At 48.1% G+C, this 27,678-nt stretch overlaps 1 protein-coding gene across 4 annotated transcripts in view; it reads left to right on the top strand.

Annotated features, from left to right (window-relative positions):
* UNC13B (unc-13 homolog B) overlaps positions 1-27,678 on the top strand; it is a 314,963-nt gene that overhangs the window by 95,432 nt on the left and 191,853 nt on the right. The window contains exons 9-13 of one of the 4 annotated variants that reach the window (XM_083155406.1): positions 3,002-3,037; positions 5,413-5,635; positions 6,811-6,936; positions 18,108-18,413; positions 24,852-24,942. In XM_083155406.1, coding sequence (XP_083011532.1) covers positions 3,002-3,037; positions 5,413-5,635; positions 6,811-6,936; positions 18,108-18,413; positions 24,852-24,942 — 782 coding nt within the window. The remainder of the gene's footprint in view (positions 1-3,001; positions 3,038-5,412; positions 5,636-6,810; positions 6,937-18,107; positions 18,414-24,851; positions 24,943-27,678) is intronic. The other 3 variants (XM_083155407.1, XM_083155408.1, XM_083155409.1) reach the window with 3 other exon arrangements.

The following is a 27,678-nucleotide window of genomic DNA, read 5'->3' as shown; positions in this document are numbered from 1 at the left end:
GTCGTAGGGTGGGTCAGTTTTTGGCCGGAGTGTGTGGTATGTAAGATTATGTTTAGGCTGCGGGGAAGGAGGGTTGTTGTGTGGGGTAGGAAAGTTAAGGTGTAAGGTAGGAAGATTAGGATTAGGCTGCGGAGAAGGAATGCGGGTTAGGGTGTAAGGTAGGAAGGTTAGGCTGCAGAGAAGTAATGAGGGTTAGGGTGTAAGGTAGGAAGGTTAGGGTTAGGCTGCAGAGAAGGAATGAGGGTTAGGGTGTAAGGTAGGAAGGTTAGAGTTAAGCTGCGGGAAAGAAGGGTGTAAGGTAGGAAGGTGATGGTTAGGCTGCAGAGAAGGAGGGTGTAAGGTAGGAAGGTTAGGCTGTGGAAAAGGAGAATTTGAGTGTAATGTAGGAAGGTGAGGGTTAGGCTGCGGGGAAGGAATGAGGGTTAGGGTGTAATGTAGGAAGGTGAGGGTTAGGCTGCGGGGAAGGAGGGTGTAAGGTAGGAAGGTTAGGCTGTGGAAAAGGAGGGTTTGAGTGTAATGTAGGAAGGTGAGGGTTAGGCTGCGGGGAAGGAGGGTTAGGGTGTAAGGTAGGAAGAAAAAGAAAAAAAGGGGGAGGTAGCGCTAGAACCAATGAGGAGTTCACGAATAAAAATGTAACATTTATTGGAGGCACATACAATAACATAAATATAAATGAATAATAAAAAATATAAATGAAATTAATGTTAAAATCATGTACCACTGCCCTTGGTGCCACTTGATCTAGGATTTGATAGGATCCGCTCCTATTATTGCCGCTGGAGGTGGTATTTGAAAGGGGCAGAGAATTATACACTTCCCAAGGAATTGGAGAGTTGTAGAGATGGATATATTTACCAATGTAGTTCATCTGGGAGATCTTTATATCCTGGCTGGATTATTCCTGGCAAAAGATGTGGCCACAGTATACTGGTACGGTATGGCGACATTTATGCCCCTCCCACCTCGCCCGACTACACTGGGCCCCACCTATTATTATCTATTTGCATTTAATTGAACGTTGTCTCATAACAAACAGAAAACCTTTGATTTACATGCGATTGGCTGATGACCAAGCATATATGGTGTACATTTATATTACTCCTATACTAATGTAGCCCTTGCCCTGGATGTAGGCTTGTCACTGCGCTGCCATTAGTTGCCATAGGAACTGACTTATATAATTGTGTCAATGATTTGTCTTCTTACAAAAGTCCCTTCACCTACTGACGTCCCATCCGAGTATTGGACGCAGAGGAAGAGTTTTCTGTGTGGGCTGCAGAAGCTGCCTTGTGGCTATTTTCCCACTGAATCTATGATGGCGGCGATGAAAGCGTTAATATCGGTGCTTCGCTCGCGTAAAGGATACTGGGTGTTCCAGTTGCCATGGTAACGCAAGAAGTTGTTTCCATACGTATACAGAACTTATCTGCTGAATTCTCTTCCTCCCCGTACAATGCTCTTTTCTTATTGCAGAACATAGGTTTAATTGGGGTTGGCGGAGGTGTGAGTGGGGGTTGGGGTCAGCGCTAATAGCCCTGTTTCTCCTAATCTCTGCGCCCACAATTCAGGTGCGGGTTGTCAGAGTTAATCACCTGATTGCATGTTGTGACTAACAGATGACAAGCAGCGATTGAGCCCTTGCTGCTCCTCAGTTGTCATTCCTAGTGACACGCCCACCGCGCCGAGTGGATCATTACTGTAATATTTCAGTTTTTTTTTTTTATTAATTTTTTTTAATGTTTTCGCCAAAACCGAAACTGCATTTATCCATATGTGACATCAAGTGCTGGGAGTGATCTCTTTCTCTGTGACACATATAGAGGCTGGATCTGAGGCGCAGGATATCGCGCACGTTGCCCATTTGCTTGTTGTTGCATATGTAGCTCCTCTCCAGTGTGTACATCCGTGCAGGGCCGGCAACAGAAATTGTGGGGCCTGGTACACTGATATCTCTGGCGGGCCCCCCAACTCCGCCCCCTTGAGCAAAACTTTTTTCGTATACTACATATTGAATGTTTTTTTTTTTATTGTTACAATATTTAAATAATACCGGAGGAGGGTCCGAGTAAGTACCCTTACAGGAACCAGGGGGGTGCCTTAATAAACCATTGCTAGTCACTGCATTGCCGCAGCTATGCCAACAGCCCCTGAGCCCCTCAGAACCTTGGGGCCCCTAACAAGCTTAAGGCCCGGTACAGGTGTCCCCTTTGACCCCCCCTGTCGTCTGCCCTGCATCCGTGTGGCAGAATGTGCAGAGACTATGACTCCTAGGGGGGTATTCAATTGTTATATCGTGACTTATCCAATTGATCTTTTTTTATGCATGTTGCGCTCACGTTGGTCAGGTTTAGGTACGTAACCCCTGGGGATAGCGAGCTGTAATAGTGGTGAATATCGCCCCTAATATCATGCTGTAATACTGATGGTGCGTCCTTATAGGCCACAGTCAGTCACATGATGAACCCCAGCCCTGGTGCAGGTTATCCATCTGACCATGATCTCAGGTTACGCTTGCATTGACACACGCCCACAACACTCCTAGAACACGCCCACTGAGCGGACCATCTCTGTCCCGCCACGGAACGCCCGCCATCACTGTACTACCATGTGTCTGATACCTTCTGACCTGATAGAAGCATTGCCTTTGGGTGTAACACATGCGTCCTACCGATTGCCACATGCGCGGTTTCAAATAATCACAACTGCAGCGACATTGGCTTTGCCGGCAGATTGCTTGCTGATCAGAATCCGGCCCATAGCAGTGACCGCAGCGGGGTGCTACGCCTGATTGTCCAGACATCAGCCAGGGCGCGCTGCAGTACATTGCTGTATGTGTATACTATTGCTATTACCTGTATTTGTGTTGTTGCTGTACTTCTCTCTCCCCTACCACGAGAACGTCTGTGCCCGCACGTCGCTCCGCCGTTCCTCCAGTGCTCTCCGTGCCTCACTTATGCTGAAGTTCTCTCTTTCCCCTCCTGTCCCTTGCCGCCGCTCCCAGGCAGCTGGAGTTATTTCGGATGGGGAGAAAGCCAGAGTATGTAACCCTGTATTGGTGCTCCTGCCGCAAGCATGCTTTATGACGTGACACTGTGCGGATATTCATGTGTACAGGCCTGTCACCCGCATTGTGGAAGGACAGAATCATGCCACCTGTCACCACACCTTCCAATGCCCTCTGTGACCTGTCCCCTCTGTGTAGGTTTTATATGTGGCCTTTAACATATGACCCAGCCAAAACTGCTCCCAGCCCGTGCAGTGAGTAAGCCCGGTCGACCTTTAGTGTTCCACGTAATGTATGTCCAACTTGCATACTTTTGTCCCTAGGACCCCACAAGAACGTTTCTTCCCCCCATTTCGGCCTAGGCGCGGCTGCAGTAACATTCGTCGGCTGTTCTTGTTTTCTGAGCTGACAAGGTGCAAATTCCTGCAAAGTGCCCCATGCAACTGGGTGTACAGTATGTTCCCTTCTGCTCCGCCCCCATTGTGTATAAGTCGCCCCTTGGCCCAAGGGTACCTGCTCTGGTCCTAGGATCTGCCCTAAAATAATTAGTCTAGGTTTGTGGGTTACAGGGTGGATAGATGGAGAATCCACCCCAGACCCTCACGTCAGACCCTGCACCTAGCGTCACAGATCTGCAGCAGTGTAGCTTCAGTCCTTGGGCAGAAATGTCACCAGAATATATAGAGGTAGATTTTCTCGCTAGAAGTGTTGCTTTTCTCCACCCTTACCCACCGGTTAGGTTCTGCATCGTCAGACCCCCCCCCCCCCCCATTGGTCCTCTCCCCCATCGCGGTGTCTGTCCCTGTATGCATGAATATCTGCCTTTGTCACAGAGCCAAGCATGCAGTGTTTTGCTGAGGTCACATAGTAGTCATTGTGCTGGATCTTTTAGCCGTGCCGTGTTCCCTACCCAGATATCATCTGTATAATATGTATACCCCTGTGGTGCCAACCTGCCGCTACTGGCTTGGCACCTCCTGTCACCTTTGAACCTCTCAGTTAGACCCTAGTTAATATTGGCGCAGTGCTGGTGATTTATTCTCCTGTACCCGGGCGGCACCAGTGCCGTTCACCCTCCCGCTACAATGTGCTCATGGTGGTAACCAGAGTCCTCTTTCAGTATTATATGATCCCTGTTCATCAGCGGCTTCTTCAGAAGGTTTTACAAATATTTGCCAGGTGGAGAAAGAATCCTAAAATTGTAACTGTGTTCTAATACCCTGGAAAAGGAAACCAAAGCTGAAATACTGTAACTGGAAATCCTTGCAAACGTGAGCAGACCTTGTGAAGAAGCTGCGTATATTATTACCAGGACAATCACATCTCCAGCGTACCTACAGCACCTGCAGGGAACATCCATAGAGTCTCTGCTCTTCCTGCACCGCTCCGCTGCAGAGCACTAGGGAGAAACCCACGAGGCTGGCGTAAAGCTCCGCAGCAAATCTAATCGTGATTGGTGACAGATGTGCTTTTAGTGTGGTGGCATTTTGGGTTGGCTCAGTATTCCTCTGAGAATGTAGCATTAGCAGCCTTCCAGTAATGCTGGCCGTTAACTTGAGTTTCCCAAACTCCGCCATTACAGTCCAGGATTTATGGCTATCCATGTTTGAGCCGCAGTGACTTAATTAATAACGCAGTCCATTTGATTTAACCATCTGGACTCAAGTGTGGATATCCTGAAAACCTGTATTGTGATGGCGGAGTTTGAGAAGCTCCGGTGTAGAGGTGATGGGCGATAATTCACAGAACGGAAATGGCGGTTTCCATGGTGTGGCTGGTTAGCCGACCTGTCCACACACTGAACGGTAGTTGGTTGCTTCGTCAGCTGAAGTATTATCGTTCAGCGTACGACTTCCTTGAGGCCTGGTTGCCCATAAAATGTCTCCAAACTGAGTCCCATTATGCCTCCGCGGTATCCTAGGCTCCTAATAAATCCGTAGGCTGCATTCTCAGCTATACTGTCCAGCGCACAAAATGGCTGCCCTTGGGCCCGCAGGCAATAGGCAAACCAACAAAACAGCACTGATTAATAGACTCCAAATTGGAGGCTTGGCCCCGTAGAAGAGCGTAGAGATGTGATTGTCTATAAAAGGTCCAGCGTTGGTGGTTAATGTCAGTAGTGCGGTGGTGGGTGACCCTTCCTGTTATTTGCACGTATAGTCCCATACAATAGGCCTCTGTATATGAAGTGACGATATGCTTATAAGAAGGGTGTATATTTCGGAGAGGTCTCAGTTGGCGTCCTCTCCACCACTAATTCACATAATTACTCAGTATAAAACTTTTCGGCCTCCAGACAGTCCTTATTCCTTCCCCGTTCGCCATCTGCGTCTTGTACACAACAAGCTCCTCTGTAGAACAGCATTCTGGGAGCATGTGTGCAGTCACTAACCACTCTTCTGTTCCAGCCTTTGAAGAACATGACAGCGCCGTCGATGACCGGGACAGCGACTACCGCAGTGAAACCAGCAACAGCATGCCACCGCCGTACCATACCACCTCACAGCCCAACGCCTCCATCCACCAGTTCCCTGTGCAGCCGCGGCTGCAGCAGCAGGGCGGTTCCCGGGAGTCCTGTGTAGACTCCATGCAGAGCTACGACCTGGACTTCCGGGAGAGGAGAACACTGAGGTAAGGCCTCATTTCCTAGGTCTGCGTAAGAGAATACCGGGAGAAGGCGGGTGGGGTGTGCATGATTCGCAAGAGGAAAGGTCTTTTTGAGCGGCATTGGCAAACAGCTGTCAAAATCGGGGGGAAGCAAAATACTAAGGGGGCACAGAGGGCAGGCATGGACCTAGAAGTAGGTAAGAGTTATTACCAAAGTACCAGCCATACAACCCCTAACTGCCATTTTTTTCAAGCTTTACATTGGCGGAAGCGCGCAAGGAATGACAGACGCCGATGATGGATTATTGTTACTTCCATGTATCCAGTAATTGCTGCCCTGCAGTACTACGTCTGTGCTGTACTGTACTGTAGCACCCATGCAGAAGGCGGCATATCATGGAGACATTGGGAGAATGTTCCCCTGTTATTAATGCTGTAGCTTTTCCAGTGTTTCTGCAAAGTAGTAGTAGTACGTTTATTTATAAGGCGCCGCAAAGTGTCCGCAGCGCCGTACATAGCAAACAAAAAACAAATGACAAGGTAACGTACAGGGTGTGTTGAAAGATACAGTATGAATAGGGGTATAGCTGGTAGAACTAAAATCAGCATCAGTTCTGAAGTAGGTGTCAAAATTGTCGAGGAGACTGAAGATGAAGTAGAGGAAGCGAAGAACAGGACAGGAGCACAGGTGAGGTAATGAGGTAGGGTGAGTACGTGAGGAAGGAGGGCCCTGCTCATAAGAGTTAACATACTAAAAATAGGTGGGTGGACGAATGAAAAACAATAGGATAAGTAGGAATGGAGGGGAATGGAGGCAGGATAGGAGGATCAAAAGAAACCGCAGCGCCAGTTATAAGCTTCTATGTCAGAGGATAAATGTCCCCTTTCTCTGCATCGCTCACTGCGACCCCCCCCCCCCAAGTTGTGCTTTATCCTCAGGAATAACCTGTATTTTACTTGTGACCTTTTCTCCCTGCCGCCATAAATGTCTCTGCTGTAATTTTAATTTCTATGAAGAAGTGTTTCAGAATGTAATGGGAATAAGGAGAGGCCGCCCGCACTGTATTAATGGGATTATGTTTGTGGTGCGTGCACTTTCCAGCCTTTGAGGCGATTACACCGCACAGCTCATTCCGCTCCGTCAGAAGCCATTACCGCCTTCTTCTGTATTGTTCCTATTTTTCCTTTTCTTTCCAAAGGCGATTTGATAGCATAGATTCTACCGCGAATGGACCTCACGATCTAGAGTCTGCGTCTGAATCTAGTCAGCTGACCAGCCGCCATTGTTCCTTAGAAAGCAGGCACTCTTTAGATCTGTCCGATAGGTGGGTCCACGTCTGTCACACCGTGTCCCCCCCCCCACCCCCTGCTTGTTCTGTGGCTGTGTACAGTGTTGTGGCGCTGCATGACTTGTAATCAACACACACACACATCCTGTACATTGCTGGCCATGTCTGTGCGTCCACTGGCAGCGCTGCGTTCTGGGCTCTCTATCGGAGATGAGCAGGTCACGCACTGTCTGAGAGATGACGCTGTAACCCAGGCAGTGCATATTGTATGTTTAGTGTGAGCGCTGGTTACATAATGCCGATGCTGGTCGCCTGCGCCGCCCCGCCCCCGGTTACTTGCTCCTGGTTGGGTATTGCAGGAGCGGGTGACGAATGATCTTGTATTCTGTAGTACGAGTGGGATTTTTTTTTTAGCTGCGTTTTTTTTTCAGTTTAGGTCAAATTTAAAAAAAAAAATTACCAAAAGTCTAAATATTCGATTGAGAGCGATTTGGTACATTTTACTTCAGTGTGTTCCTTGTAATTGTACTGTTGGAGGTGTCTTAATTGTGTGATGTTGCGGGGTAATCACAGGGCAGGCGTGGTGCCATATGGAGGTACTAAAACAAATAGGAGTGGTGTAATATGGGGGTACACCTGGAGTATGTAGTGTAATATGGGGATAGCCATGTAACACACATAATATGTGAGTAGCCATAGAGTAGGTTGTGGTGTAATATAAGTGTGGGTGGGTGGGGGCGGTGTTAAACATTATATTAGGGGATGCACGTGGAGCTGCTGGTGGTGGGGGGTACGCAAGGAGTTGGTATGATGTAATAGTGGGGTAAACATGACAATGTTGTTATATAATAAGGTCAGTGGTGGTATTATAGGGGGGTACACAGGTCCTTTGTGTTCTAATAGGAGTGCACACATTTGCCCTGTGGTGTAGTAGGGGGGTACAAATAGGTCCTGGGTTGTTATAGTGGTAATACATAGATCCAGTGTGGTATAAAAGGGGGTTACACATAGATCCTGTGTGGTGTAATGGGGGAGGGGGGTACACACAGGTCCTGTGTAGAATAATAAGGGGGTACACATAGATCTTGCGTTGTGGAATAGGGGGGTACAAGACATAGATCCTGTGTGGTGTAATAGGGGGGTAAACACAGGTCTTGTGTGGTATAATAGGGGGTACACATATGTGGTGTAATAAGGAGTAACACATAGATCCTGTGTGGTGTAATAGGGGGTACACATAGATGCTGTGTTGTGTTTTAGGGGGGTACACCTAGATGCTGTGTGGTGTAATGGGGGGTATACAGATTAGATATGTATTTTTGCTATTGGTACCCACTGAATGTTTTTCTTTTTCATGTCTTTCATTCTGTTTTTCTTTTCTTTCCTTTCTTTTTTCCTTTTCTTTTCTTCCTCCCTTTCTCTATCTCCCTTATATATTTGGTAGCAGCCCCTCTGTAGTTAGAAAGGGCAGTGTTAGGATCATCCCCGGAGAGCCTGGCACTGTGGATACAGACTGGGAAGAGGAGTGTGAGGTCCTCGGCAAACAGCTCATAGAAGACTTCCTCAGAGAGAGTCAGAGAACCTGGCAGGAGGAGAACCCGAGGCTTCCGCCCAGCCCGGGGCCATCAAAGCTCAGACCCGTCAAAGATTTAATTCGGAAATCCGACGCACATTCATACCCAGAGGAATATAATACAATCGATAGGCGAAAAGTCAGAAGGAATCCTCACGCCCAGCCCCATAGAAAAGAGGCCAAAGGCAAAAGTCCCAATCAAAAGGAGCATTCAGAGTTGTGTAGACCACACAGGCAACCAGCAAAGGTGCTGAACATTGAGTCTTCAAAGGACATTTTATGGGCCAATGGGTCTTATGATTGCAGTGACGAGCCTATCCTTTCCTTCTATCCAATTTTGCGACCATATAAAAATGGCCTACTGGTGAAGAGCGGAAGACGAACCCTTGACCTCCATAATCCTGAGCAGGAAGACCTACTGCAAATCAACATCTGCCAGGAACTATCTGCTAGTAAACCAGCCATTATAGGCCACAGTTCCTCCCTGGACACCTTGGAGGAGTCTGACAGCAGCGCGTCCGATGGTTTACCGGCCTCCCCTGTTTCTGATGATGATTTGGAAGAGCTGGCGGCACTTTCACAGTCTTGGGGGGGCTCTAGTCTGTTTTGCAATAATGGGATTGACTCAAGTGGCCTGAACCCAAAGTCAAATGGTCACTTAAAACCTCATCAGTACAAGAGTTCTGCTAAGGAAAGGACCAGCAACAAATATGGGTTCTCCCATCTCACGCTATCTCCAGTCGAAGAACCAAGTGAAGAGTACGTAGATACGATGGACGAGTTACAGTGTTTAGTGGAATCTGTTTCCGAATACTTGGCAGAAAAGGAGGAGGAGATTAATAGATTTCATACTGTACCCATCAGCAGCCGGAATGACGGTGGTAGCGTAACGAATAAACCAAAACCTGATGACAAAACGGATGTTGTGATTAATAATGTAGAAACCGCAAGCTTGGATAGTAGTCTTAAGTCTGAGTCACTTCCAGAGTTGTCTGGCATAAAAAGCACGGTCAACTCCTTGTTCAGCTCAATCACGCAGAAGGTTAGCTCGGGGGCAAAACACATTACAACATCGGTGGAAAAAATAGTGGCTTCAGCTCCTGAAAATCAAGAGCACCCCGTAACTGGGGGGATATCGAAAATCTTCAATAGCAGGTTCAAAAGTGGCAGTAATGTCTCTAATCTGAAACCAAATAATGAGGAAAAGACTGGTTCAGGGTGTGTCCAAAAAGACAGGTTGTCACAATGTACAGATGCCCAAAATCAGGGACTTCACAAAAACCTGGAGAACGCAGGCCGACCTTCACCAGAACCTGTAAATGCCTCTCCTGTAATCAGTAACCTTCCCCCCCCACCATACACAGACAAAACTATTAATGCTTGTAACTTCGGACAACCTCCGCAAGCTCAGAAACCAGAATGTGAGCTCTTGCAAAACATCATCAAGCTAGGCAGTTCAGAGGAACAACAACCTCCAAATACTCTGGGATCCTCTTTTAAAGAGGTTACAGCACGTATAATGGAGGAAGACACAAATGACAAGTCAAGAATTACTGCGAAAACAAGAATTGACAATTCAAATGACAAGTCAAGAATTACTGCGAAAACGTCCCACCCAATGCAATTGGGAACTTCACTTGTGACACAAGAAACGTCCAACTCTCCTTTACCCAAACCTGTCCTTCCAAGGGATGAACAAATGTCCAGCAGGATATATGAGCCCATCCCTAAGTCTGACGTAAGGGTTTTTCACCCTCTGCGAAAATCTTCTAGTCAGTCTTTCTTCCAGTCTTCTGACTATCCAACAGACATGGCATCCGCTAGGGGATTTAAATCGGAAACTGATATCTCAAACAATGATTCTTTTATTCTAGGCAAAATTAAACTCCCTTTTTTAAATTCCATGAACTTTTCAGATAAAAAAGCTGCCGATGAAAAACGCAACACCTCCTCTTTATATACATTTTCTTCTGCTGAAGATAGATCTTCTACGGATAAAGCCAATAAACAAGAGAATGTCTCAGATTTGCTCTCTAAGGAAAACATTACTAAAGAAATTGGTTTTCATGCAAGTGAAAGACACCGGCCGCATGCCCTACGTAAGGAAGACTGTTCAGTAGAAGCTGGTGGTGGTGTGAAGGCAAAACAGAACAATGCCAGCTTTTCCCTGTGTAAAAATGCAAAAGTATCTGAAGATGAAAAATGTTCTACGGACATGATGCAATACAATATAACAAAGTCAAGAAATGACCTTGATCATAATCAGAAATATTCTGTGGGCAGTATAATGAAGCCAAGCCCTAACCCAGAAAACAAAGAATCCTCTAAAGGATTTATCTCTAGGCTGTTCACGTTTTCGTCCAATGAAAGTGCAACAACCACTCGAGATGACAGTGTAAAAGAAAGAAAACGTGCGCAAGAAACAAGATCTACAGGCTTCATTTCAGGATTATTCAAATTTTCATCAAGTGAAAATCTGTCCAGTAGTAAAGAAGATGTCCCATTTCCTTTGGATCATGCACAAAAAGATCCTTCCCGGGGAAATCTAAAAGGAAATTCTGGTGGCTTGACAGATAACAGTGACTCTGGAGTGCTCACAAGACTCAAGCAGCTGATACCTGTGGTGCCGGTCAATAAAGAATCCTTAACGCAATCTGATCAAATCCTTGCCTTAAATCAGGATAAAAGAATTGGGGATGGGAGTGATGATGGCCGTAGTCACCATAAATTGCAATGCTTCTCAAGAGACGTATCTGTACAATTTGACTCTGAGACTGAAGACTCTGGTTTTTGCTGGATAGATGACTTTGAAAACAGCTTGTCCCCCACAGGTAATAAAGTTGGCATGCCAATTGGTTGCGAAGGTTTGGAAGAGACAAGGAGCCACTGCAGCTACGAGTGGGAGTATGATGTTACTGATTGGTATCCGGAAACGTGTGTCAGAGATTCTATCGCTCTTCAATCGCATATCAATCACAATGATCTCTCTAGTGAGGTGCCCGTGCTAGCAGAACTGAACGGCAGAGTCATGAACCTGTGCAAGAAAGATGTAGACACCAGAGTGGACTGGTTGTCCTTCTCCCAGTTGGTAGATGGCCATATGGACAGGGGTGGTTTAAGTTTGGCTGATGTGTCTCTCAAGCAGGACACCAACCTGGACCCTGTACAGTATGATGCCTATAGTTTGGGTGATGGACTTCCCATAGACCTGAGTTATTCAACCCACGTTGACCATTCCCTGTGGAGCTTGATTAATGGGGACTCTTTATTTTTGAGTGAAAGTGGAATGTTGTCTCTTTATAACGATGAGTACTGGGAGTGGTTAGGGTTGCTAGAATTCGGCCTGTGGTGGCAGTCGGAGGACGGAGATTGTGGCTATTACATGTACAGTGATGGACTGTATGTGTATTCCTTATTAACTGACCCAACAGGAGAATATGTATACGTCTGCACGCCAGACCATGGGTTGTACGTGGACTATGAAGATCTGAATGCTGATTTTCCTCTGACAGAAGATGAAGTTATGATGTGTGGATTCAAGGTACCTGTCAGCAGTGGTGTGCTCCCGTGGTTTGTTGCAGATGAGCAGGTTGATGAACAAACTTTAAATAGCCCTCTGGATCTAGCTTTGAATAGAGGCAACCAGTTTTTTAACTTGGAGACATTTTCCCACATATTTGAAGAATCCGTCTACTCCCAAAGGGACCAGCCTTTGGATTTCTCAACTTACAAACTTAAGAAACTAAAAATGGACCTAAAGCCAGATGGAGAAAATATTTACGATAGTCATTCTCTTAATCTGAGCAAGTGTAAGGAAAGGCATATCAGCATAGAATCTGGTGACGCCAACCTGACAAAGCGTCTTCCGGTTTGGACTTCAGAGAGTAGGACTTCAGGAACATCCAGCTTTAGTTCCATTTCTGCTGCTAATGCAGAACCTATGCCAAGAACTGAACCACAGCTTACAGAAAAAACTGAAGTGATAAAAACTATCTTCAGTCCTGTGTCCTCTTTTATTTCTACACTTGGTGGTTTAATAAGTAAGAATGAAGACGTCAAACCTTCTCCTACAATTTCTGGAGAAGATTCACCTACAGTGAGTGAGGACTTAGCCAGAACTGGAGTAATAACGAATACTCGTGATGTAATTGCAATGGACAAATCTGTAAAACCAAAATATGAAAACAGTCTGATTGATGCAAAGAGAATTCAAACCCACAAATCCCAACCAGAATTTAAAATGTTCCAGAATCCACCTTTAAGTAGTAATTGTGGTGCCCAAAATCTGACAGCTGAGAATACACATACAGACTCTCCTCTTCTGAAACAAGGCCCTCAACCTGTAAAAGAAAATCTCAAGAGGTCCAGTCAGCAGCCAACTACTTCTGATACCAGTGCCCCCCACCAAAATGTTCCTGAAAAAACACTCCTGAAGAGTGCCCTCCAACTTTTTAATATAAATGATGACGGCTCTGCCAAAACCAGTGGTGATAAAAATACATCTTCCGGTTTCTTGAGCTTCTTCAAGGCGCAAATTGAAACTGTTACATCGGGCCCAACTCAGACGCAAGAGCCATCGAACAAAAACCCCACAATCTTATCCCAAAAAGAAAAGACAGACCTACCTCTTGACACTTCTCATGATGTAAAAGAACAACATGGTCTTTCATCCATTTTTGGTTCTATTAGTGATCTCTTCAAAGGCGAACCTGTGACCACAAAACAGCCTGATGAGAAAATAGTTTCTGATAAGTCATTGGAGCTCAACCAAGATGACCAGAAAGCCCGCACTGTTGACTCATCCAGAAATAAACTGTTAAAGAAACAGGAGACCATACGAGATGGGAGCCAGGGAACAACTTTGAATTCTGCACATGACCGGTATAGCTGTGGGTCTGTAAGCCCGTTAGGTGAGCTTCCAGAAAAAGTAGCAAAAGATACTGATTCATCCTCAAATGAAAAGAATTTTAGACCAGTTACAGCTCCGCTGCAATCTGTTAAACCAGTATTCGGGCCTACAGATCAAACTGAAAAGATGTCTGGACCAACAACCTACCAAGATTGTAGACCAGAGCTGACGGCCATACCTGTCCAACAGACTAATCAAATATCTGACAGCTTGTCACAAACCGCCAACACTATATTTTCATTTTTTAGTAGATCAGGAAAACCAGAGTCCTCCCCTGTAGAAACGCCTAAAGCCCCTCAAACCAAAGAACCAGAGCCGCAAGGGATTTTTAAATTACCTGCATTTTTCTCTTCAAGTAAACCTAATGTTAGCGAATCCCCATCCCAAAATAGTAATGCATCACCTAGCTTGTTTGGATTTTCATTATTTGAGAAAAAGCCAACCCCTCCAGCCAGTTCCAGTGGCACCGTAGAGCCCAAATTTAATCTACAGTCCGCAGAAAGACCAAAGACAACATGGGAGTCCCAAGAAATTCCCTTTTATAACAAATATAACGAAAGTGGTCCAGTATGTGAACAATATAAAGACCTAGGGCGAGAAGTATTTTTGGAAGAGGATGGTCTATTTCCGGAACCTTGTATATATGGAGAAGGTCTGTTTCTGGAGGCAAGTGTGTCTGACGATGGCCAAGTAATGGAGGGACAATTTGAAGATTGTGTGACGCCGGAACATGAAGATAGTCCAGTGCTTGAAACCTTTGCACATGTAGATGATATGTTTCTGGAAACGCATCTTTATCATGAGGCTCCAGTCTCTGAGCTTTGTGAATATGCTGGTGATCTAATGCCAGAACAGTTTCAAGAGGGTCCAACCCTGGACCAATATGAAGATGTTTCAGTGCCGGAACACTGTGTGTATGGAGAGGGTCTGTTTCTGGAAACGCATGTGTATCAGGAGGCTCCAGTCTCTGAGCCTTGTGAGTATGGTGGTGATCTAATGCCCAAACAGTTTCAAGAGGATCCAGCCCTGGACCAATATGAAGATGTTTCAGTGCCGGAACACTGTGTGTATGGAGATGGTCTGTTTCTGGAAACGCATGTGTATCAGGAGGCTCCAGACTTTGAGCCTTGTGAGTATGGTGGTGATCTAATGCCCGAACAGTTTCAAGATGGTCCTGCCCTAGACCAATATGAAGATCGTTCTTGTGTGTATGGAGATGGTCCTTTGCCAGAGACTAGTGAGTCTAACCATACTCCAATTCCACAAACGTCTGAGTATAGTGGTGATCTAGTGTCCGCACAGTGTGACGATAATTCAGTGGAACTGAATGCACATGTAGATGGTCCTTTGTCAGAGGTATGGGCATGTGACGATGTTCCAGAACCTTGTCAGTATGGTGATCTAATGCCAGAGCAATGTGAAGATGGTCCAGAAACTGAACCGTACGAGCATGGAGGTGACTGGTTGATGGAGCCATGTCATGATTTTTCCGCAGCAGTGGAAGAGCCGTACAGTTGTATTTCTGAAAATGTAAGTCAGATGGATGGAGACTTTATTCCTGGCGATAATCGGGAGAGAACAATGTCAACAGCGTTTATTGAAAATGCAACACTCTTCTCTGAAGTGCAATTCCCAGCTCCTCACAAGGAATATGATAATTGTGGAGTTAGTGAAATTTCAGACGACGCCCGCTCTGTCCCCTGTGAACAAGAATCCAATATGTTAGAAATATCATGCGGCCTCGGGCCGGAGAAGGAAAGCCTGTTGAAATCCCAAGAGGATATTCATGATTCTTGCATTTCCAAGAACACATTTATGCAGAAAGGACAACCAGCTTCAAAAGAACATAGGCTTGTGCAAAGTGACTTCCATCCTAGTCCCCAACCGAAAGAAAATATTCCTTTTCTGAGATCCTCACATCATCCGGCATCAGCAAGTACATCTAAGCAGTCTGAGGAAGAAAAGTCTGTGTTTAACGCGCCAGTTGAAATGTTCTCAAGCTTTATGTCGAAGATAAATGTTTTTTCTGCAAATCCAAGCGAGGTGCAGAAAAACCAGCCAGGCTCGTTCTTTGCATCTCCGTCTTCATCTTCCGCATTCCCCAAGAAAAGCTCATTATTCGGCTTCTCATCTTCTCAGTCAAGTACTTTGTCTAATGATCTTTTTGGCATTTTTAAGTCCTCCCCCGAAGTGCCCAGCAAAATGCCTGAAGCTTCAAAGTCTGCAAATAAAGAGGTTTTATCCCTCAAGTCAAACATTCAAGTAAATAATTTTGCAAAGCAAACTGGTGTTTATGAAAGTGGCCATAATCTTCCTGGAAAGGACTCTATTAAAGTAGAGAAAGCCAGGGAAGACTCTAGCTTCACAACTGAGAACAAAGATGGCCTCGCTGTGGACTTCCATACTGCAAGTGGCGACACCGTTTCCGGTACAGGTGATGGCAAGGTGTGTAATTCAGGTCCAATGCATATGACAGAGGAGAACATTCATTTGGTGGATTCAGGCTTGGGAAATCAACTGGAGGACTCCTTACATACGGCCAATGGTACAGATAGGAATTCTCATTGGTCTTCCAAATCATTTAATGTAATTGCTAGTGATACTTCTCATGGTCCTCAAGCAGTAGATAAGGAAAACCCAACTTGGCCGCTGCTTTCTCAGCCCCAGCTTCCAGAGTCTTCCCCCCTGCAACCCGGGATCATATCTACTTTTAAAAAGTTGTCCTCTTTATTTGACACCAGTACAGAAGAAAAGTTGGAGAAGCAGTATAACAGCCAGTCTCCTGTATTTGGAGAGAAGGAACGGTTCTCGGCTTGGTGCAAGGATTCAGAAAAGGATCTCCCGGGAAATTACTTGAACAGTTTGCCACTTACTCTACACGATGGTGCTCAAAATCTCAGTGCATGCGAAAGGGAGGTCTGCTCTGACCACAGTGATCATATTACAGATGTAAATCCAGATTTGGATGTTGATTCTAGGTCGACCCCAAGAATTTCACTTGGTTCTTGCAGCTCTGAATCATCTAACACTGCGGTCCCCACTTTTACCGACAAGCCCGAAAGCTTAGATCAATCCGAAGCCATTAGGTTGAGTTCAAGTCCGTCACCTTGTTTGGAAATCCTTTCAGGAAGTCTGGATACGATTTCTGTAAAATCAGTCGATGACCAAGCTCCGTCCGAAACAAAGATCAGCGGTGTTGTCCCAAGCCCCACGGCTGGCATGGCCCCTTGTGCTGAAGACCTTCCAACAAAGCGAAGTAGAATGGAACCAAGGCCAGTTTTCAGAGCATAATAAATGGTTTCTTGCTGGCAGCCATTTATCTTGCACTTAATGTGTGTAACCTAGTAGAGTATCCTGCATATCATAACTTATTAAACATTAGTGTTAGTTGGTCATAGATTGTTGTTTTAGCTTGTATGTGACGTTAGCAATCCCAAAAACCTGCAGAATCTTCTAGTGAAGACAGACCTGACCCGCGTTGTACTCCTGTGCCCCATAGTCCCGTTTCTGTTCAATCACCAGCCTACCAGATCACCAACCATTTTCTCCAGCGACAACTCAAATGGATGAAAATAAAGGGTGGCCTGGGGTTACTAGACCGGGGGTACTCCACCGGCAATTTCTCAGCTGGGGACCGTTTGCGGTGTCCTTGTTGCATAGTATTTATGAAGGACGGGAGTGCCCCTTGTCTAGGAGCTTTCAGTGTACATTAGTGATGTCCGTTTGTTGGTGTGATGATGTCCGTGCCCATCCCTGCAGTCAGTAAAGGGGGTACTAGGAACGCAGTCATTTTATTTTTCCAAGCGACTTTTGGAACTGGCCAAGTTTCCATGGGTGAAGACCTGTGTATGAAATTCTAGTTTTATCCCCACAATAATTCTTACAGCCGGTTCTTGGTGCCCTCTTTAGCGCTATGCTTTTTTTGTTTCCTCCGACAAGTAAAATGTGTCTCAAACAAGTCAATGTTCTTGCTATATATTTTGTTTCTGTTGGACATTCAGTAAGTAGTGAGTGTGGGCTTCATGCTGATGTTATGTGCTGCCTGCTTCCCTCATCCAAACCATTCTGTTCCTGTATTGATGAGTAATATTGGGGAAATATGCAGAAGACTGGAGGACCACCTGTACAGGCCTCTCATAGCTCTGTCATCCGGCCCTCTCCTTTCACTGAAGGGCAGAACTTGGGAATAAGCTGCTGGCTACCAGGGATACTTAATGATGTAGCCTGGACAGGGCTGGATACATGTTATTTGTCCAAATCTTTTCATGTAACTGAATTACCAAAATTTATCCATCTGCCCTCGCACTACCGCCAGCTACTGCGATGGCCGGGTGTCTGGGAAACACAAGGTGTGGTAGATACTCTCCTGGGCATTTCCAACTGTGAACTTGCAGAGGCCGTAGGGCGAATGTCTGTAATTATTAGGTTATATAGCATGTCTGATCTGTAGATGATTAAGTACTCGAAAATTAATAATCGTAACGGGTTTATGCAGAAGAAAGCACCTGAGCTAAGCACATCCCGACATTATTGTCGGTGTATAGAAACGTGCTGTTTTACCAAATTTCTCGCCAATCCCCAAAGTTTTCCTCAATGCCCGAAGTAGGATTTTGGACAATTCAGTGTTCTGCTCTAAACCTTCCCCCCCCCCAAGTAACGGATACTGGTTAGTTATGTTGTACGTTCTCTCCGGTCATTGACTGACGTGTATTCTCCTTATTACAGTCCGACTGGAAGTAGCCGCTGTGGTTCATCCGGTAACGTCAGCCAAGGAAGCTCGCAGCTCAGCGAGTCTGACCACTACCACGAGAACCTGCAGTCGCTGGACCTGGATGAAGAGCGCCACCACCCAAATTTCGCTTTTCGAACTTGTGTTAATCAGAGGAGAAGTGACCAAGAGTGGTACAATGACAGCGGAGTGGAGAAAGTCGTTGAGCCGCAGGCAGTTGAGGCGCAGCCAGAAAAGATTGCCAGCAAATCGCCCGACGAGGTGGATCGCCCCAAAGATATTCTCATAGTGAGACGAGAAAGGTGGGTGCCTGGCTGTAGTGCGGTGTTATTGATTCGTCAGTCATATGTGATTCAGTTATCTGCATGGCTAGTGGGGCTTATTTTGTTGACATTCATGATGACATTCATAGTATTGACACATGATCTATCGCCAAAACATCACTGGTCCGGATGATTTCCAATAGATCCTGCAGCACTTCTGGGGGTAAAGCACCTTCCAGCTAGTCCTTTATGGCCTCATATGTATTGGGACTATGGCCTGATTCAGACCAGATCACAAATGCTAAATCTTTCTCAAATGGACAACCCCATGCTGCACTGCAGGTGGGGCAGATGTAACATGTGCAGAGAGAGTTAGATTTGGGTGGGGTGCGTTGAAACTGAAATGTACTGTATAATGCAGCCAATATTTACCCTGCTCAGAAACAAAATACCTTACCCAAATCGAACTCTCTCTGCGCCAGTTACATCTGCCCCACCTGCAGGGTGGTTTTGTCCATATAGGAAAGATTTCACATTTGTGATTACCTCAGAATCAGGCCCTGTGTCATCATCTCCCGAATGCTGGACTGGAGGATTGGGAATATCAAAACTGATCAGGATTGGCAAATCGGACATTTTTAACATGTTTAATTTCCCCAATGAATTGCGGATCATCGATGGCTGCTAAATCATGGAAATGGGGGAATTAATCCTAACTCTTCTCCCTAGTACCTAACCCTCCCCCCGATACCTAACCCCCCCCCAATGCATAACAACTCCCTGAGCCTAGCCCTAACCCTCCGCCTAGTGCCTAACCCTCCCCCCAGTGCCTAACCCTCCCCCCAGTGCCTAACCCTCCCCCCAGTGTCTAAGCCTAACCCTAGTGCCTAACCCTAACCCTCCCGCTAGTGCCTAACCCTCCCCCCGATACCTAACCCCCCCCCATGCGTAACCACTCCCCATGCCTAACCCTAACCCTCCCCCCGTGCCTAACCCTCCCCCAGTGCCTAAACCTAACCCTCCCCCCGTGCCTAACCCTCCCCCTAGTGCCTAACCCTCCCCCTAGTGCCTAACCCTAACCCTCCCCCTAGTGCCTAACCCTCCCCCCAGTGCCCAACCCTCCCCGTAGTGCCTAACCCTAACCCTCCCCATAGTGCCTAACCCTCCCCCCAGTGCCTAACCCTAACCCTCCCCCTAGTGCCTAACCCTCCCCCTAGTGCCTAACCCTCCCCCCAGTACCTAACCCTAACCCTCCGCCTAGTGCCTAACCCTAACCCTACCCCCAAGGCCTAACCCCCCCCAATACATAACCACTCCCCATGCCTAACCCTCCCCCCAGTGCCTAACCCTCCCCCCAGTGTCTAAGCCTAACCCTAGTGCCTAACCCTAACCCTCCCGCTAGTGCCTAACCCTCCCCCCGATACCTAACCCCCCCCATGCATAACCACTCCCCATGCCTAACCCTAACCCTCCCCCCGTGCCTAACCCACCCCCAGTGCCTAAACCTAACCCTCCCCCCGTGCCTAACCCTCCCCCTAGTGCCTAACCCTCCCCCTAGTGCCTAACCCTAACCCTCCCCCTAGTGCCTAACCCTCCCCCCAGTGCCCAACCCTCCCCGTAGTGCCTAACCCTAACCCTCCCCCTAGTGCCTAACCCTCCCCCCAGTGCCTAACCCTAACCCTCCCCCTAGTGCCTAACCCTTCCCCTAGTGCCTAACCCTCCCCCCAGTACCTAACCCTAACCCTCCCCCTAGTGCCTAACCCTCCCCCCAGTACCTAACCCTAACCCTCCCCCTAGTGCCTAACCCTCCCCCCAGTGCCTAACCCTAACCCTCCCCCTAGTGCCTAACCCTCCCCCTAGTGCCTAACCCTCCCCCAGTACCTAACCCTCCACCTAGTGCCTAACCCTCCCCCCAGTGCCTAACCCTAACCTCCCCCAGTGCCTAACCCTCCCCCAGTGCCTAACCCTAACTCTCTCCCCCTAGTGCCTAACCCTCCCCCTAGTGCCTAACCCTCCCCCTAGTGCCTAACCCTCCCCCTAGTGCCTAACCCTAACCCTCCACCTAGTGCCTAACCCTCCCCCCAGTGCCTAACCCTAACCTCCCCCAGTGCCTAACCCTAACCTCCCCCCAGTGCCTAACCCTAACTCTCTCCCTAGTGCCTAACCCTCCCCCTAGTGCCTAACCCTAACCCTCCCCCCAGTGCCTAACCCTAACCCTCCCCCCAGTGCCTAACCCTAACCCTCCCCCCAGTGCCTAACCCTAACCCTCCCCTTAGTGCCTAACCCTCCCCTTAGTGCCTAACCCTCCCCTTAGTGCCTAACCCTCTACCTAGTGCCTAACCCTCCCCCCAGTGCCTAATCCTAACCCTCCCCCCAGTGCCTAATCCTAACCCTCCACCCAGTGCCTAACCCTCCCCCCAGTACCTAACCCTAACCCTCCCCCCAGTACCTAACCCTAACTCTCCCCCCAGTACCTAACCCTCCCCCCAGTGCCTAACCCTAACCCTCCCCCCAGTACCTAACCCTAACCCTCCCCCCAGTACCTAACCCTCCCCCCAGTGCCTAACCCTAACCCTCCCTCCAGTACCTAACCCTAACCCTCCCCCCAGTACCTAACCCTAACCCTCCCCCCAGTACCTAACCCTAACTCTCCCCCCAGTGCCTAACCCTAACTCTCCCCCCAGTGCCTAACCCTCCCCCCAGTACCTAACCCTAACCCTCCCCCCAGTACCTAACCCTAACCCTCCCCCCCAGTGCCTAACCCTCCCCCCGGTACCTAACCCTAACCCTCCCCCTAGTGCCTAACCCTCCCCCCAGTGCCTAACCCTCCCCCCAGTACCTAACCCTAACCCTCCCCCCAGTGCCTAACCCTCCCCTCAGTACCTAACCCTCCACCCAGTGCCTAACTCTCCACCTAGTGCCTAACCCTCCCCCCAGTACCTAACCCTAACCCTCCCCCCCAGTGCCTAACCCTCCCCCCAGTGTCTAAGCCTCCCCCCAGTGCCTAACCCTCCCCCCAGTACCTAACCCTCCCCCAGTGCCTAACCCTCCACCTAGTGCCTAACCCTCCCCCCAGTACCTAACCCTAACCCTCCCCCCAGTGCCTAACCCTCCCCCCAGTGCCTAACCCTCCCCCCAGTGCCTAACCCTCCCCCCAGTACCTAACCCTAACCCTCCCCCCAGTGCCTAACCCTCCCCCCAGTGTCTAAGCCTCCGGCGTATTTATCATTATTATTATTATCCTTTATTTATATGTCGCCACAAGTGTTCTGCAGCGCCCAATTACAGAGTACACATAATCAAACAAATCCTTCCGCGCATGCGTAGACTAGGGTCCCATAGGCCAGTGGTTCTCAACCTCGGTCCTCAAGGACCCCTAACAGTTTACGTCTTGCAGGTCTCCACACAGAATCGCAAGTGAATGAATTAGCTCCACCTGTGGATCTTGTCAAATGTGTCAGTGAGTAATGAGTGCACCTGCCGGGTGACCTGGAAAACATGAACTGCTGGGGTTACTTGAGGACCAAGGTTCAGAACCACTGTCAGGCTACAGCACTGCTGGTAGAGGCGACGGGGCGGGGCCCAGACGTAGTCTGGCCTTACCCTTACCCCAGGGATGGGGAACCTTTGGCCCTCCAGCTGTTGCTGAACTACACATCCCAGCATGCACTGCTACAGTTTGGCTATTTGACCATGCTAAAACTGTAGCAAAGCATTTTGGGATGTGTAGTTTACCAGCTGGAGGGCCGAAGGGTCCCCATCCCTGCCTGGTGTGGATCATATGGTTGACCAAAAGTTGGTCGACATGCGTCTAGGTCGACATACTGAAAGATCGACATGGGACACGATCGACCAGTCCTTAGGTCGACACAAGCATTAGGTCGACATGGGCAAGGTCGACATTCAAAAGGTCGACATTAAGTTTTTTGACAGTTTTTTTACCCAAATGTCAACACAGTCGACATGGGCACTGAAACGTAGCACCGCGTCCCCACGCATGGATCACCGCGCTCGCGATGATCCATCCTATTATTCTCCCTCCACGCCCTAGTGTATGGTAGGGCATGAAATACCGCCTGTCGGCACATGTTGGCTCAAAAAACAGTGAAAAACCCCATGTCGACCTTTTGACCTTCCCCATGTCGACCTAATGCCTGTGTCGGCCTAATGACATGTCGAACCATGTCGACCTTTTAAGTATTTTGACCAACTTTTGATCGACCAATTGACCGTATCCCTCCCTGCCTTACCCTAACCCTCTGATGCGGGTCCATGTACAATTTTGATATTTCATATATTAGTTTTGTTTTTGCTTTTTATTTATTTTCATCTTAATTAAAGCCCGGGCACCTTCTCCCAGTCCCACTGCTGATGTTGTGGCGCCGGGGATCGGGAGAGGGTATTAGTATCACGGAATCACTATTCACCGCACACACTCAGCCGCGCCCCACTCTGAATACTCTGAGTGCGTCTGCAGGAGAGATGAAAGCTTTCTGCATCCGGCTTATAATACCCTTCATAATGGCTGCAGCGAGACGCGGCGGCATGTCACATTATCCCCCGATCCTCCTATTCTGAGCCACACAGACCGCGCCGAACTTACAATGCAAACTTATTAAGTAGAATTTGTTACAGTACTTTCTGCACAATCCTCCCACACATGGCCCTGTGGCACTGTGTCTGGTGCTTGGCGCACGGGCTCGCGGCTCTGCACAGGCTCTGCTGCCATTCCTATTTATTTCTCTACATAGTTACTATTGCAGACCAATATGCAGGCAAAGTGTGTATGTATATAATGTGTATATATAACTCTCAGACGACAACATTCCTGGTTATCCCACATCCCGCACCATACACATGTACATGTATAATGAGGACAAAATAAACGCCACTCCCATATTTCTGCAAAGCCCAACCCACTTCCTCTAGGCTCTTGCCAAGGTCTGTGATTGGCTGCTGACTTGACTGTGAGCCTAATTCAATACCGCTCGCTAAGCAGCAGTCGTTTGTTGCTTAACGCCGCCCCAGCCGAATGCCCCTAACCCCCCCCCCCCCCTCTGTACCACCAGAGGGGATGTCACTAACCATCAATTGATTTCCCTCCCCTCCGTTAATGAGTCAGTCGAAACTGACTTTTTTTCCCGCCGTCAGCGCAGAGCAGGGGAACGTCCAGCTTATCCTGCCTATAAAACGTAGGGCGATCACCTCCAGCTGCCCCCTCCCCCCCATACCTGTGCAAATGCCACGGACAGTGTGATACTCGCCGAACGCGGTCACACGAGGGCTCTGCACCTGCGCATATACAGATGGAGCAGCTCTCATTAGCGCTGCTCCTGGTGTTTGTCGCAAATCACTGCCTTTTGCCGAATGCCAGTTGAGGCGCTTGCACGCCCCGTTGTGATGGAGTCCTCCGCTGCCCCCCCGCAGCTCCCCGCACTAACCCTGCCCGTCTCCCAGAAGCAGAATCCGCTCCCCGCTGCCGTGTGAAAGGGACATGTCTGTGTGTGTGTGAGACACTTGTGCGTTCCTGTCAGATGCAGCGCCTCTTCGCCAGCCTGCGCCAGCTCTGGGCATCCGCTCCCCGCCGCCGTGTGAAAGGGACATGTCTGTGTGTGTGTGAGACACTTGTGCGTTCCTGTCAGATGCAGCGCCTCTCCGCCAGCTCTGGGCATCCGCTCCCCGCCGCCGTGTGAAAGGGACACATCTGTGTGTGTGTGTGAGACACTTGTGCGTCCCTGTCAGATGCAGCGCCTCTCCGCCAGCTTGCGCCAGCTCTGGGCATCCACTCCCCGCTGCCGTGTGAAAGGGACATGTCTGTGTGTGTGTGAGACACTTGTGCGTCCCTGTCAGATGCAGCACCTCTCCGCCAGCTCTGGGCATCCGCTCCCTGCTGCCGTGTGAAAGGGACACGTCTGTGTGTGTGTGTGTGTGTGCGCGTGTGAGACACTTGTGCGTCCCTGTCAGATGCAGCGCCTCTCCGCCAGCCTGCGCCAGCTCTGGGCATCCGCTCTCCGCCGACATGTGAAAGGGACACGTCTGTGTGTGTCTGAGACGCTTGTGCGTCCCTGTCAGATGCAGCGCAGTTTACGGAGACCCCCCCACCATCGAAAACGGTGCTGAATTCAGTCCTTTCCGAGCCTTAATGAATCACCCCTTCTATCACGGAAGTTGGTGACTAACCTTCAGCAGGTCATCTGCCCTGTTATATAAACCATCTGTATCCGGACTACATCTGTGGAACTACATGTGCCAGCATGCCCCTCCCAACTCCGTATCCATCGCAGAGCCGCAGGTTCTCCGTTATACACACTGTGGCCTGGTTATTAGGTACTGATTACCTCCTGTGCTTGGGCTTTGAAGTTTCCGTTATGTCTGTAACCCTGTAATAAGGTCTGATATGTGGCAAACACAGAAAATATCGCTGCAGCTATTCCTGTATTGACCAGATTTCTTCTCTCTCTGAATTGATTCCCACAGCTGCCAATCAGAAGTCGGCCCTCCTCCCTTCTCTCCCGCCAGGGCCCGCTGGCTTCGCGCTATTAATAAAGTGCGGGTGCGAATACACGAGGTAAGAAGCTTCTCAGTGATGTATTATTATGTGCTGAGATACCTCCTCTGCCAGGCGGAGTGCGGGCAGTGTGTAGCTATGTATATATTACTCCTATCACTGATACGTTATTACACCCTGAGATATCACCTCTGCCAGGCGGAGTGCGGGCAGTGTGTAGCTATGTATATATTACTATCACTGATACGTTATTACACCCTGAGATATCACCTCTGCCAGGCGGAGTGCGGGCAGTGTGTAGCTATGTATATATTACTGTATCTCTGATACGTTATTACACCCTGAGATATCTCCTCTGCCAGGCGGAGTGCGGGCAGTGTGTAGCTATGTATATATTACTATCACTAATACGTTATTACACCCTGAGATATCACCTCTGCCAGGCGGAGTGCGGGCAGTGTGTAGCTATGTATATATTACTATCACTGATACGTTATTACACCCTGAGATATCACCTCTGCCAGGCGGAGTGCGGGCAGTGTGTAGCTATGTATATATTACTCCTATCACTGATACGTTATTACACCCTGAGATATCACCTCTGCCAGGCGGAGTGCGGGCAGTGTGTAGCTATGTATATATTACTATCACTGATCCGTTATTACACCCTGAGATATCACCTCTGCCAGGCGGAGTGCGGGCAGTGTGTAGCTATGTATATATTACTATCACTAATACGTTATTACACCCTGAGATATCACCTCTGCCAGGCGGAGTGCGGGCAGTGTGTAGCTATGTATATATTACTATCACTGATACGTTATTACACCCTGAGATATCACCTCTGCCAGGCGGAGTGCAGGCAGTGTGTAGCTATGTATATATTACTGTATCTCTGATACGTTATTACACCCTGAGATATCTCCTCTGCCAGGCGAAGTGCGGGCAGTGTGTAGCTATGTATATATTACTATCACTGATACGTTATTACACCCTGAGATATCACCTCTGCCAGGCGGAGTGCGGGCAGTGTGTAGCTATGTATATATTACTATCACTGATACGTTATTACACCCTGAGATATCACCTCTGCCAGGCGGAGTGCGGGCAGTGTGTAGCTATGTATATATTACTATCACTGATACGTTATTACACCCTGAGATATCACCTTTGCCAGGCGGAGTGCGGGCAGTGTGTAGCTATGTATATATTACTATCACTGATACGTTATTACACCCTGAGATATCACCTCTGCCAGGCGGAGTGCGGGCAGTGTGTAGCTATGTATATATTACTCCTATCACTGATACGTTATTACACCCTGAGATACCTCCTCTGCCAGGCGGAGTGCGGGCAGTGTGTAGCTATGTATATATTACTATCACTGATACGTTATTACACCCTGAGATATCACCTCTGCCAGACGGAGTGCGGGCAGTGTAAGCTATGTATATATTACTCCTATCACTGATACGTTATTACACCCTGAGATATCACCTCTGCCAGGCGGAGTGCGGGCAGTGTGTAGCTATGTATATATTACTATCACTGATACGTTATTACACCCTGAGATATCACCTCTGCCAGGCGGAGTGTGGGCAGTGTGTAGCTATGTATATATTACTATCACTGATACGTTATTACACCCTGAGATATCACCTCTGCCAGGCGGAGTGCGGGCACTGTGTAGCTATGTATATATTACTATCACTGATATGTTATTACACCCTGAGATACCTCCTCTGCCAGGCGGAGTGCGGGCAGTGTGTAGCTATGTATATATTACTATCACTGATACGTTATTACACCCTGAGATATCACCTCTGCCAGGCGGAGTGCGGGCACTGTGTAGCTATGTATATATTACTATCACTGATACGTTATTACACCCTGAGATATCACCTCTGCCAGGCGGAGTGCGGGCACTGTGTAGCTATGTATATATTACTATCACTGATACGTTATTACACCCTGAGATATCACCTCTGCCAGGCGGAGTGCGGGCAGTGTGTAGCTATGTATATATTACTATCACTGATACGTTATTACACCCTGAGATATCACCTCTGCCAGGCGGAGTGCGGGCAGTGTGTAGCTATGTATATATTACTCCTATCACTGATACATTATTACACCCTGAGATATCACCTCTGCCAGGCGGAGTGCGGGCAGTGTGTAGCTATGTATATATTACTCCTATCACTGATACGTTATTACACCCTGAGATATCACCTCTGCCAGGCGGAGTGCGGGCAGTGTGTAGCTATGTATATATTACTATCACTGATACGTTATTACACCCTGAGATATCAGCTCTGCCAGGCGGAGTGCGGGCAGTGTGTAGCTATGTATATATTACTATCACTGATATGTTATTACACCCTGAGATATCACCTCTGCCAGGCGGAGTGCGGGCAGTGTGTAGCTATGTATATATTACTATCACTGATACGTTATTACACCCTGAGATACACCTCTGCCAGGCGGAGTGCGGGCAGTGTGTAGCTATGTATATATTACTATCACTGATACGTTATTACACCCTGAGATACCACCTCTGCCAGGCGGAGTGCGGGCAGTGTGTAGCTATGTATATATTACTATCACTGATACGTTATTACACCCTGAGATACCACCTCTGCCAGGCGGAGTGCGGACAGTGTGTAGCTATGTATATATTACTATCACTGATACGTTATTACACCCTGAGATATCACCTCTGCCAGGCGGAGTGCGGGCAGTGTGTAGCTATGTATATATTACTATCACTGATACGGTATTACACCCTGAGATATC

This window comes from Crinia signifera, chromosome 1 (genome assembly GCF_055691185.1).
Source record: "Crinia signifera chromosome 1, ASM5569118v1, whole genome shotgun sequence".
NCBI lineage: Eukaryota > Metazoa > Chordata > Amphibia > Anura > Myobatrachidae > Crinia > Crinia signifera.
This window is presented reverse-complemented; position numbering and strand designations above follow the sequence as displayed.